Consider the following 14,183-nt stretch of genomic DNA (forward strand, 5'->3'; position numbering starts at 1 on the left):
GGCAGGCCCTGCTCACAGAATCTGGCAAGAACAGGGCTGATACTACAGAAACACACATTCCTAAGAGGTGCTAGGCACAAGAATATATATGCAAACATATTCCAGAAAGGTGTTACCAGAACATCTCTATACCAAACACATTCCCCAAAGATAACAGGAACATGCTGACCCATCTTAAGGATAAGGTCAGGATGACAGCATGATGAATAGAGATGATTTGATCGAACCAACACGTACAAGGCAATGGGTAGTGCTCTAATATGTCAGAGGGCGACACCCTGATACATCAGAGGCAATACGTAACTTGTTTGTGTTGGTGTATAAAGATGTATCTCAGAGAGGGTGTCTTTGGCCAGCTGAGTGGGAAATGGAAAGTCCTGCCATTCACTGAGCTGCATCCATTGTCACAGGCATACATGTGTTAGTATAACTGTAGACATTGATCTGGGGAGTTAGGACTGTGCTTCGTTGACAATAAACCTGGCTAGCTCCCTTTGAACCTTAATGGATCTTCTGGTCATTGCGCGGTTCGCTCAATGTCTGCTGTGTCAGCTGTCTGCGCAGAGCTGGGACGACATACAGAGGGAACACACACGTATCCAAACATCTGACGACAGTGGTGTTAATGGACAAGGGAGGTACAAGTGCAAAGAGATTGGTCACCGGTGACTCCAAGTCAGTGTTGTCTGTCACATCCTTTGTCACGTTCTCCTTCATCTGCACACTAGGTCATAGGGCATGGGTTCCCATCTGAGTCAGAGAAGTGAGGTTTAGACAAAACCTATCCAGCCTCCCCGGGCACGGTGCTGTCCCCCCTGAGAAGCTGTGGTCTCCCAGAGCACATACTGTGTACCCGAGCTGTACCACCTCCTTCACTCTCTTTTTAATGACTAGTCAGGTGCAACCTCCTTCGCTTGTGGTCAGGTTTATATAGGCTGACCACTCAAAGAGCCATCTGTGCCTGATTTATTTACAGCAGGCTGTGTTTATTTCATCTCCTTATGTTGCTATTTTTATACTGGAATAGTGCTGTTTATAGGTCCCATTATCTACTGTACACTGTTAACATATACTAATTCTTTAGGATTCCCTGTCCACCTAGGAACAGCAATTATAATTGGCACACTTGAATTACTAATTTTATGTGGTGCCCAAGGTCCAGCACCTTTTAGCCTTGCAAATTTTCTTTTCCAATATTATGAATTCCTTCTTCCACTAGTGTGGTCCAGGTAAGTGTGCTGTTTAATAACCTTAATTACTCCCCTTGCTTTATCTTTTCTATTTCCTCCATTAAATGCATAACAAGCAGAGCTCTTAGCAGCAGAAACCACGCCCCCTCAACTCTGCTGGGCATGCTCTAACTGCTGCTGCAGTATAAAAGGGAGCAGCCTAGCTCAGTCTGGGCTGACAACTGAGAAGGAAGGACGCACCTTGCTGGCTCCAGCTGAGGAGCAGCCAGGTACCTGGACTGAGGGAGCAGGAGACGCTGAGGCCCAGGCACCTGTGGACGCTCTAGGGAGATTGCAGCTGCCACCTGAGGCACCCCGAGACCCCGAAGACACCCTGACTTCAGCTACAGGAGTCACGGTAGGAAGCAGTCCCAAGAGGGACTACCCAGGGTCCTGGCAACTGTTGGCGTGTTGCAGGTGGATTCCATGCCGAGTTAGTGGCGAACTGCGTCGCCACTACCAGGGCCCTGGGCTGGGACCCGGTGGAGAACGGAGGGCTTGGGTCCCCCAACCTGGCTGCCCCTCCCTTTTGGGGGGGGGTTTCCCGTCAATCCCTGCTGCTATGGACTTTGGCCATTGGGCCTTGCTTCCCTGCCACCAAGGGGGGTCCTATCAATTTTGGCCATTAGGCTTTGCTTCTCTGCCATCAAGGGGAGTCCTACTGACTCTGGCCAGTAGGCCGCACTCCCCTGCCGCCCCCGGGGCATGCTACTGACTCCAGCCATTAGGCCACACTCCCCTGCAGATGAGGGGAGCCCTAGTGGTGCCAGCCATTGGATCACACAGGCCTGAAGCTGAGTCCAGTCATATTGACTTAACCGAGGGGCTACCACAACCTCACCCCCCCGTTCCATGTGACGGGGTGGGAGGTACTGGCCCTGCAACAGAGACCCAAACTCCCGTGCCTCCCAGTATGGTTGCCACAGTGTCCCTTCTGGCTTTATACTTTTTGTGGAGCACTTTTTAAAAAACATTTTATGGTAGATCACCATATTTGGGATCAAGAGGAATTTTTCCCTGGGTCAGATTGGCAGAGACCCTCGGGGTTTTTCACCTTCCTCTGCAGCATGGAGCACAGGTCACTTGCAGGTTTAAACTAGTGTAAATGGTGAATTCTCTGTAACTTGAAGTCTTTAAACCATGATTTGAAGACTTCAGTAACTCAGCCAGAGGTCATGGGTCTTTTTCAGGTATGGGTGGGAGAGGTTCTGTGGCCTGCAATGTGCAGGAGGTCAGACTACATGATCATGATGGTCCTGTCTGACCTTAAAATTATGAGTTTGGAGGTGCTTACTTTGGGCTGGGGCAGGGTGTAAAAAATTGTTCTTCTTAATCGCTGAGGATAGCACAAGATTCAGTGGGCTTAAATTGCAGCAACGGAGGTTTAGGTTGGACATCAGGAAAAATTTCCTGACTTGTCAGGGTGCTTAAGAACTGGAATAAATTGCCTAGGGAAGTTGTGGAATCTCCATCATTGGAGATTTTTAAGAGTGGGTTAGACAAACACCTGTCAGGGATGGTCTAGATAATACTTAGTCCTGCCATGAGTGCAGGAGACTGGACTAGATGACCTCTCAAGGTCCCTTCCAGTCCTATGATTCTATCATTTGTTACTTGCCATTAAAACAGCTAGATTTTATTTACATATATGTTTGTTAATTATTCTGAGCCTGCTAAAGTACAATTGTTTTGCCTTAGAAAAAACCCAGACTTTTTTATATGCCACAACATTCAGCACCTTTTAAAAGTGTCTATTTGGAACATATTATACCCATAAACTCTCACACCATACAATACCTTCCCCAGTTGTCCATTTGGGCCCACAGATACCATTCAAATGCACCCCTTGTACTTCAACAGCCTCAGATACTACCCCAGTGTCCAAAGACAATACATTTTTCAGAAAGGTAGATTGATTTTGTTTAGTTCCAGATGGTGGTTTGTAGACTTTCTTTTTGTTTATTTTTATGGTGCAATTGGAACCTGCTGTACTTCTGTGATGGTTTTAGGACTGATGCATTACCAACTGGACTGTTTCTAACCCTTGGGACCAACTCCACACCCTTCACATTAGGGCACACAATGTTGTAAGCCTCCATCACTTCATGGCTGCAAATTTGTAAGACAAAGGGAAGAAAGCATTTCTCACTTCTTTCCTTACTTAAGTGAGCTTTGAATTGGGTTATTTGAACCCAGCTCTGCTCTTTACTTCTCAGGTCTACCAAGCATACAGAGGGACCAAGCTGATTCAACACCAAGCATGAACTGTACCACTTTGCCTTTGGGAAAGGGTGGTAGGGAGCCTGATCCTGGATTATTGCTTTTAGATTCCATTTGATGCTTAGTTAGGTCTCCTTTGGCACTGAACTGCACCTTGGACTTCTGTACTTCCACCTTGTTGGTTGACACATTCTTCTTTCTCTGGTCTTATTACAAATGGCGTTTCCCCCCCCAGTCTGAACGAGGTGAGTTGCTCCAGTAACTTCCTCAATAAAGATGTTGAGATTTCAAGGTCCAAAATTGGTGTCTTCCATCTATCTTTTTTGGGGCTAACATATAAAAGGAATAGAAGCCTCTCCCTTGATATTGAGGTGGCACTTGATATTGTCCCTCTTCAGAGGAAAGAGTCTGCCTCCCGCTGAAGAATCAATTCATCAAAGTGGTCCCTAAAGTGGAGTCAGGAATGGGGTTTGTGGGGAGGGAAGGAGAGAAATTGGATGGTGTAACCTTGATGGACGATTTCTAAAACCCAATCGTGTGTTGTGACAGAGTCCCAATTATGGGCAAAAAGTGAGAGACAGCTCCCAAAGACAAGGAGGGTAGAAGTAGGTGGCTTCAATAATTGTGAGCACTTGTCATCAGAAGCAGCCCTTAGCCTCTGAACCCTGTGTCTTTTACGTGGAGGTTTAACTGGATGCTGGTGGTAGAATGTTTGAGGAGGAGGTAGCCTTGACTGTACACCTATAGTTCGTGTTTTCTCTTCGGGACTGGAGTATAAATTCCCAGGAAATGGAGGCTCAATCTAGACTCTTTCAATGAGTGTAGGGCCTCATGCATTTTCTTGATAAACAAATTTGACTTGTCAAAAGGTAGTCCTGTATGATGATCTTGACCTCTCTGGGGAACCCCAAAGAGTGAAAGACTCACACCTCATAGCTATGCCAGTGGCTAAGCTTGTAAGGATGTTTCTGACACTATCTTGCCTTTCTTGATGAAGGACTGAAATTGGGTTCTACTCTTTTTGAGATGGCCTTTCCCATTTCCAAGATGCTTGGAGGCAGATCACTACATACAAGTGGATAACAGAGGTCTTAACATCAGGCTACATCATTCACTTTAGGTCTCTCCCTCCTTTCCCTGACCCTCTCCTGGGAGCCCTCTCATGAGCTTTTACTGAGACAAGAAATAGACTTGTTCCTTCGATTAGGAGTGATAGAGCCAGTCCCAGCTCCTCACAAAGGAAAGGGGTTCTATTTGAGGTATTTCCTTGTGCCAAAGAAGGATGGAAGGTGCAGACACATTTTGGATCTAGGGCTACTAAACAAATTTGTAAAGTCTCAAAACTTCAGGATGGTGACTCTGGCAGCTATAATCCTTTCACTAGAGGCAGGAGATTGGTTTTTGGCCCTCCACCTACAAGATGCTTATATCCATATAGCCATAAACCCACAGTTCCCCTTCACATAAAGAACTCCCTTGACTGGTGGAAAAATCAACTCAACGTTGGTGCAGGCATTCCTTTCGTTTACCCAACTCTAGCAACAACTGTGACAACATATGCACCCCTATTGGACTGGGGAGCTTACCTCGATACCCTCATGGCTCAGGATAGATGGTCACCTCAGGAAACCACTCTCCACATGAACCTGTTGGAACTCAGGGAAGTCTGGAATGCTTGCCTTCATTTTCTACCCCTCATCAGGGGAAAATCAATCAGGATCACGATAGACAACGTGGCCTGCATTTTCTAGATCAACAAAAAAGGAGGAGCACGATCCCCCTCCCTGTGCACAGAAGCAATAGAGTATAGCCTAACAGATCCAAATTTCAGCCATCTATCTCACTAGTGTTCAGAACACCACTCCACTGCCTATACTATAAGCAGGCATTTCTCCCAGGACTGTGAATGGGAACTGGAGTCTCAGTTTCTCCATGGTATATTCCAAAATTGGTGATTTCCAGAGGTGGGACCTCTTCGCTACCTCCAGGGGACCACTTGTACCCAATGCCATGGGCTCCCCTCAGCCACTTGGCCCCTCCTTTTGGCCCTGCTGAGGCTTATGGGACTCCTATTGCAGATGCCACAACTCCATTTTTGAGTCACACCACACATTGCCTACTCAGGTTCCACTGGATCCATCAAAATACAAGGAGGAGGATGTTGATCTGCATCCTCAGGTACTGATGGTACTAACAGAATCTCATCCTCATCTCTGGATGAAGCAGTCACTCTATCCTCACCATCTCCACCAGGCGACCAGAGACAGTACTAGGAGCTACCGCAGAAGATAGCCAATAACCTTGAGATCTCATTAGCGAAGGTCCAGGACCCACAACACTGACTCCTGGATATTCTGCAGCCTACAAGTCCTAGCAAGGTGGCACTCTCAGTTAATGAGTCCATCTTGGAGCCAGCTAGAGTGGTCTGGTATACCCCAGCCTCTTGCACTGCCATACACAAAGGGTTGAGAGACAATATTTCATCCCCACCATGGGAGCCAAATTTCTTTTCTCCCTCCAGCACAAAACTCTCTGGTGGTACAAGCAGCGATGGAGAGAAAAAGGTCACAACATCAGAAGACCACTCCACCTGACAAGGGTTCAAAGAGGTTGGACCTTTTGGGAAGAAAGGGGTTTTTTGTTTTGGTTTTCCTCTGGAACCCTGCAGTTCTGTGTCACTATCAGGCCTTGTTAGCAAAATATGATTTTAACAATTACTCCAGACTCGCAGACTTTAAGACAAGCTTCCCCATCAGGATAGATCCCCATGAGTGGGGTGTGAAGAGGAACAACATTAATCCTCTCAATACCTATCTACTAACTAGCTAGCTCACAACTATCTCATACACACTAGTACTAAACTATAAACAAGAAGCCAGCCAAGGCATGCTCAAGGCAGACACAGTAGGGTTCCATCTCAGGCTGAGGGGTTGAGAAGGATCTAAGGACAGTTCACCTGTGCAGGCCTATAAAGTCTGCGAGTCTGGGTTCTTCGGTGGTGTGTGGCACAAGGAGGTATAGGACATATGTAGGCCAAATTGATTCTGCTAACAGAAAATCTCCAGTCAAGGGCTCGAGAAGTGCATGTGCACATGAAGGGACTAGAGTGGAGCACCCCTAGATACACTACTCAAAGAAGAAAAGATGGTTCCTGTCTCACTGAAGTAGTCTCATCTTCCAGTGTGGCAATGTCCCTGGAAGGATCAGGCTAGAGAAGAGAGGGTGACTGGGGGAGAGGGAGATAGATATCCTCCAGGGAAGTGTAAATGTCCATCCATTCTGGTGTTTGGGGTGTTCTGACGAATGGGACTGACAGTTCCGATGTGTCCCAAAAGATTGCAGTTGGGTGGCCCTTTGAGAGACGGGCCAGTACCGCCAAAGAGTCAGGTCCTGCACTCTTAGATGGAGCCAGCAGATGTCAGTCCTTGTGCTTAGGAGTCAGAGCCACTGATGGATCCTTTTTCTTTTGCACTTTTACCCTCCTGACTTGGGGTTTTCAGTGTTCCTGAGCCCTTAGGATCTACATGTGAAGGCTTACCCGACCTGATCAGGGAGGGATCTCATCTTTTATGAACATATCTGGATGGGGATCTGTCCTTGTGACTGTGAGTGCAGCCTACTTTCACTGGAAGCATTGCATGAGGAGTCCTTGGGCTTAGCAGCAGTAGTCTCAGCTCCCAAGCTCGTGCTTGGACGGGCGCTGTTTGTCTCTTGAGGCCACTGTAGAGTGCAAGCATCCTGCCTCACATCAGAGTGTGGTCTCAGCCTTTTCCATAAGGTGTTTCTTCAGTTGAAGCTCACATGCTTTGCGTGTTCACGGAGGAAAGGAAAGACAGATACCGCACTTTGCAGATACCCAAATGGTAGAGGCAGCTTTGGTGTTCGTTGTTCACAGTGAAGGAGCAAGGGCAAGAGAGAAACTTCCTGAAATCCAGGACACTGGGCATAGTCCCAGACTCTGGGGAGGGACTCCCCAGTATGGGGAAAGAATTATACTAACTATTTACTATATCTATTTATAGGCTATAAAGAGAAAACTGGAGAAATCTGTGGATACAGGGATTCTGACTCAGGTCATGCAGCTGTAAGAAGGAACTGGGGAGGATTTAGCTTGCACTGCCTCCTATGCCCACAGTCTGGAGCAAAAGGAGAACTACTGTGCATGTTTGGGCCAACGGATGCGGCTTGTTAGAATTTCCAGTCTCTGGTGGATGGCAAGCCTGAGTACCCAACTGTGAAATACATATAGGAACTTGGAATTGAAGAACCACCCAGCCTTAAAATCCCTGTGGGAATTCAATGTAGAAAGTTACATACGCAAAAATTTTTTTAAAAGTGGGTTTTATATTATCTTTCAAATGATTTATAACTGTTTTAAAAAACCTTCACCATCTTTGAAACAATTGAGCTTCAGGTACATTGTTTTTACTCACATGATGTTTTCCACTGATTTGGGTTTAATAAAAATGGAGATTGGGTACAGCTGGGCTATCTGCAACCTCTTGATTGCATTGCCAGAGACATCAAGAATGCAGTGTTTCCCCTAAAGCAGAAGGGGGTGGGGAGAAGGAGGGAAGAGGGAAAAGAGTAAAGTCCTCAAGTTACACATGTGCATATTACATGCAATTTAGAAGTGAAAGCCTGGCCCCAATGAAATCAGTGGGAGTTTTGCCATTGACGTCAATGGAATCAGGATTTCATCATCCTAACGGTTTCCAGTTGCTGTCAAATTTATTTCAGTAGTACCCACTGATTAAAAAAATTATATCTAAGGATAAGGCATTATTCCAGTCAAAACTCCAGCCTTTAGAGTTGTGTTGGCCTTAACTAATTCTAATTGAATACGGGTTGATAATACTTTGCTTTATAACTGGAAGTGACACTGGCCTAGCTGTACAATGCCCTATTTTTCACATATCTGTCACATATGTAATGCAGTGTCAGTATTTCAAGAAATTACCTTACCTTTTAATATTGGTTGGGGATTTTCTTCTCTCAGTTTTAAATATACTAGAGAGTTGCACATTTTGTTCCTTCTAAGCATACTAGGCTTAGTGAATAGCACATACCAGGTGCTCCTTGCATTCCTCCATTCGTCCCACAAACTCCATAGGTGTCACCCACCTTTCTCCCTCTATTTCAGGGAAGTCTGTCCCAATGTAATCACCTTCACTGTTAAAATTTGTGCCTTATTTCTAATCTGAATTTGTCTTCAATTTCCAGTCATTAATTCTTCTTATGCCTTTCTCCACTGGATTAAATAGCCCTTTAGTACCTGGTATTTTTCCCCATAAAGGTATTAATACACTAATCAAGTTACTGCTCAATTTTTTTTGCATTTTATTTTGCATGTAGTCCTTTAAATCTCACACAGTAAGGCTTTTTTTTGCAGCTTCTGAATAATTTTTGTTTTCCTTCCATACATTCTCCAATTTTTCAGCATCCTTTTTAGGATGTGGACACCAGAACTGTATGTAGTATTCCAGTATTGATCTTTCCTATTCTGTATACAGAGGTGAAATCACTTCCCTACTTTTGCTCACAATGCTCCCGTGTTTATATAGCCAAAGATTGGATTAGCTCGTTTTGCTACAGCATTGTATTGGAAGCTTATGTTGAGTTGTTTGTTTACTATGATCCCTAAATCGTTTTCATGCATTTGGCTTTATTAAAACACATTTTGTTTGCATGGACGCAGGTTATCAAGCACTTCAGACAGTTCTGTATATTACTGCCCTGTCTTCATCATCATTTACCATTCCATCAATCTCTGTATCATCTGCAAATTTTATGTGCATTGATTTTATATTTATTTGCAGTGAAAAATATTGAACGTCAGGCCTATCACCAATCTCCGTGGAACTCCACTAGGAACACCCCCATTCGATGATAGCTGCCCTCTGACTACTATTTTTTGATATCTATCAGCTAGTTCTTAATCCAGTTACCGTGTACTTTACGGAAATTGTATAGAGCTTAGTTTTTAATCAGAATGTCATGCGGTACTAAGTCAAGTGCCATTCAAAACTCTAAGTATCTCTGCAGTTACCTTTATCAACCAAACGTGCAGAATGCAAGTCTGAAGAAGATGGAGTATGTGTTGCTTTTTGGTATTTATTAGAGATGGATTACGAAGTGTTAGGAGTGTGTTACTGACAGCACTGTAGGCAATATGAACATTGAAAGGAATGCCAGGGGTCTTCCCCTTAACTTGTTATTTCCATTCTTTTAAGGTTTTGGGTGGGTGAGGTGTATCCTGATGTAACTTTAACTGTCATTAAATGCACTTTTTGTTTGTGAATAGACAAGGTCTTAGAAATATGAGATGTCACTGTATCACTCTGCTGTTAAATCCTTGCTAGAGAAAATAGATCTTTGTGTGTGAAGGAGCAAGGTTTTTCTGTACATAATCGTATTAAAATAGTGGATAGAATTGGGGGGGGGGGTGTGTGTGTGTGTGTGTGTATATATATATATATAAAAATTATAGTATTCCTATTCTCTGTTTATAATTCTATGTATTTATGCTATTTATTATGCATGTTCAGAGGAGCATGGTATATAAATGAGGACCTACCCATATAGCTGTGAAACTTAAAAATATAAATTCAAACAATGGAAGTCACACACTAGCACTAGATTTACCTTTTCTGCTACTTCCCGCACTGACTGGACACTTGTTCCATAAAGGTGATTGTTGTACTGGCCAGCCTCAATGAATTTGTGATCCTGAATATCCTTCTCCATTTGCTCTCGAGAGGTGACAAAGTGGTAATCCCGTCCATCCACCTCATAATCTCGTTTTGGTCTGGTAGTATCTTTAAAGATAAGTAAAAAGCTCTCTAACAAGAAAGCTACAACTTTCACCACAAATTAAATGTTTTCTACAATACTTGGTGGCAAATATTTCCAGAGAATGTCTTCCATTTATACTTTAAAATTGTTAAATGAGAAATGGATACAAATTTCACACTTAAATAATTCTAGGAGGTAAAGACATGTCACAATATAAAAATTATTGAACTCAACACAGAGAGGTCACAGTAGGACTATGACAGAGCTTATTTGATTAAATTCGCTATGGTATTTGCTGGGACTTACGTGGAACGCATGATCCAAATTTGTCTGGAAATTCTGAGATTAAATCATCATTTATTCTGTCTTTCATGGGTCCCAAAACAATCACTGGCCGAGTGTAATTGACTGTCAAAGATAGATTGATAATGTTTCTTCATTATAGTCTGATCATTAAAACACCTTCAAATTTCACCAAAACAAGCTTTATTATCATTCTGATTATAGATTAGTTATATTATATTATACCATTAAGATACAGTTAAAACAGACAAAATTTATTCCTGGTGGGAGAAATTATTGAAGGTTGTAGGCCAATTTATACTCCTGGGGGAATTCTGTGTCACTGCATGTACAAAGAATTCATGTCCCCTGCAGATTTCTTTGCTTCTCCACATAAAAAATGACTTTCTGACAGGGTAGCAAAGGGAAGCTGCAAGAGCAGTCATGCACCACTCCCTAGCAGCGCAGGTACATCGTTTCAGGCAGCTGGCAGAGAGATAAATCACCGCAGGGCTGGGGACACCCCAGCCAGTGGCTTCTACCCTGAGCTGGGATCAGCTACTAATCCCAGCTGGGCTGGAGGCAGGAGAGGACAGGACTTCCTCTTCCCCTGCAAGGAGTTGCTTGGGCTGTGTCAGACCCACCTCCAGAAACCTCCCCCAGCTGCAGGAAGCTCAGCATCCTCCCCTGCTTCCTGCCCCCATCTCTTCTCATCTGTGGGGCAAGGGGTCACTGTACAGGAAGCTGCTCCCCCATCCACCTAACCCCCCCCGTTCATCTGGACCTCCCATACCCAGACACCCTTGTCAAGCCTCAGCCGGTACATCCAGAACCCCCCTAGCCCTCCATACCTGAATCTCAACCCCTGCACCCAGATCCCCTACCACCCAACCCTGCACCCAAACCACCCCCCACAGAGCTCCCTGCAATCAAACCCCCACCCTGATGAGCCGTACCCCTTGCACCACCCTGAGCACCCACATGCAGAACCCCACACTACTGAACCCAACTAGCTGCACCCAGACCCCCACCAAACCCAACTTCCCCAGCGCTGAGACCCTCACACCCAGACCCCCCTGCTGAGCGCCAACCACCTTCACCTGGAAGCCCCTGCAGAGTCCCATTGCCCCTGCACCTGGAACCCCCCAGTGAGCCTCTGCGCATCCAGATCCCCCCCACACCTAGACCCTGCACTCAACTGCCTGCACCCAGATTGTCCCACACAGAATCCTTTCACCTCACACCTGGATCTCCCAGCACTGAGCCTGCCTGCTCCACACCTGGTGTGCCTGGCACAGAGGGGCAGGGCCCGAGGGTGTGTCTGGGGCAAGCCCAGGTCTTGTGCTGTGTCAGGGTTGGGTGAAGCCTCACCGCTGAGTCCGTACCCTGGGGATGGGGGGGCTGCAGGGTTATTTTTATTATTTAGTAACAAATAAAACTAGCAGAATTTTAAAATATTATGCACAGAATTTTTAATTTTTTGGCACAGAATGCCCTCAGGAGTAAATCTATACTGAAGTCAATGTGAGCTGCTGAGTGCTCCACAGCTTGGAAAAATTTATCACTTATTTACATGGTAAAGGGCAAGATTTTCAAAAGAGCTCATCATCCAACAGCTACATTTATGAATCTAAATATAGTTGCTATATTTTCAGACTTGCTATTCTGAGAACAATGGGACCTGCAAGATGCTGAGTCTGATAGACATTGCAAATATCTTTGGGGACCAAATTGTATTACGTGTATGAATGGTTTACGTATGCAGCTCTGCGATGGCGGGGAGAGTTGCCAGAGCTTTACCAGGAACTATGACCAGTGGGGGATGATTAAGGTGAATCACTTAGGTCTTAAATACCTCCAGAGAGGTACCATTCCTTGGGGAGGCTTGCATATACTGGTTCAAACCGGATTTTGCAGACACCAACAGAAAAAGAAAGGGCTTTTGATTTAAAGCCAGATTTAAAATGACTCAGTGCCTTCTTTCTGATCCAGCAAATGGACAGGACCCTCTTGTCCAAGGGCCCCCAACTCCTGTGGAAGGCTTGGAAAGACTTTGGCCTATTAGGGCCCTTTAAGAGAGATGGGTAACCTCTCATAAGCTTTTAGCATGTGTATCAGAACTTTCTTTTTTTTTTTTAAATTCTCTTTAATGATTTTACCCTAAGAATAAAGATTCTTGCTTAGAAAGAGCTGTGTAGTAACTTGTAACTGCTGGCAATGCCCTCATAGCCCTCAGAGAGAAAGCAAAGCATAAGTGCTGGCCTCGAGGCAAACTGGCTTGCTGGGGATGTTGCAGTGTAAGGCAGGGAGCTGTGCAGCCTTAAAACACCAGTTAGAAGGGAGAGAGACATGGGTCTCCACACAAGAGAGGTAATGGCCGGGAGTCAGAAACCTTAAGTGGGTGCCACTGAGAGACCATGGAGGGAGAATTCAGGTGCAGTTATCTTGACACTGAGCATGATGCTGATCCTGAGAAATCTTAGGTACTCTGAAGACTCCCCCTGAAGATCTCTGAGGATCAGGATAATTTTTAAAAGTACAAAAGCTTTATCTTGCTATAACTTTAAAGTGGACACTTTATTTCTGATGTACTTTACAAATGCTATTTTAATTATATACTGCACATGCAGATAAATTGGTTAGTCTCTAAGGTGCCACAAGTCCTCCTTTTCTTTTTGCGAATACAGACTAACACGGCTGTTACTCTGAAACCTGCACATGCAGAGTATTCTGAACAGACAGCCCTTTTACTTTCAGATTACAAATATCTGGTATAGATCCCGAACTACTCAACACTCAGTACCTCAGAAAATCAGTCCACAAATCTATAGCTATTTGCCTTTGTTCTGACCCCTTTCTAAGTCTGCAAAGAATGAAATAGTGGTTACACCTAGACATAACTTAAAAATGTTAAAAAGCTGAGCAGGAATTTTGGCCAGTTCAAAATTAACTGTTATCCTATTAAGTTTTACAACATTTTGACACCCCTCCCCATTTTCAGACACATTTTTGAAGCAAATGAAAGTGGTCATGCAAAAATGCTGGGGTGGAAAGGGATATTTAGAGTAGGAACAAATAGCCTCCTTTTCTCACTGAAAGTTTTCAAAAACCAAAACATTTAAAATATTTAAATGTTTCTGTGAAAAGTTCAATTTTTGAAAAATAGCCAAATTCAGTGGAAAAAAACATTTTTACCAGCTACAGTTGGAACTTTAAACAGGTCAATAATTTAGTGAAATATTACTTTTTTTTGCTGTTCTGGAACCGGGAAATGGAATTACAGCAGATCGGAAGATATTCGAATATTTAAAAATAGGTAATCAAGCTCTAGGATCTGATAGGATTCAAATTCAGATAAAACTCTTAAAAATAAATTATCCCTGTGTAAAGTCAGTAGTGTATAGATGTTACTAGCGACTAGCACTCATTAGTATTAGTGCCATTATAATGTATGTACTGGAATAATATTGTAATTCATATATTGTATAATAGATTTTTGGGGTGTTAAGTGTAATGTCAGTGTCTAGGGCAAGGGTGGGCAATCTTTTTGGCCCGAGGGCCACATCTGGGTGGGGAAATTGCATGCAGGCTGGGGTGGGGGTTGAGGTGCAGGATGTGTGGGATGGGGGGAGTGCAGTGTGCAGGAAGGGGCTCAGG

The 14,183-nt window shown here is 44.3% G+C and overlaps 1 protein-coding gene across 35 annotated transcripts in view; it reads right to left on the reverse strand.

The window, feature by feature from the left end:
* DLG1 (discs large MAGUK scaffold protein 1) overlaps positions 1-14,183 on the reverse strand; it is a 428,647-nt gene that overhangs the window by 7,132 nt on the left and 407,332 nt on the right. For all 35 annotated transcript variants that reach the window (XM_043523144.1, XM_037909596.2, XM_037909589.2 and 32 more), the window contains 3 exons: positions 10,551-10,652; positions 10,095-10,267; positions 7,883-7,992 (listed from right to left, as the gene is read on the reverse strand). In XM_043523144.1, the coding sequence (XP_043379079.1) occupies positions 7,883-7,992; positions 10,095-10,267; positions 10,551-10,652 (385 nt within the window). The remainder of the gene's footprint in view (positions 1-7,882; positions 7,993-10,094; positions 10,268-10,550; positions 10,653-14,183) is intronic.

Source organism: Chelonia mydas, chromosome 9 (genome assembly GCF_015237465.2).
Source record: "Chelonia mydas isolate rCheMyd1 chromosome 9, rCheMyd1.pri.v2, whole genome shotgun sequence".
Taxonomy (NCBI): domain Eukaryota; kingdom Metazoa; phylum Chordata; order Testudines; family Cheloniidae; genus Chelonia; species Chelonia mydas.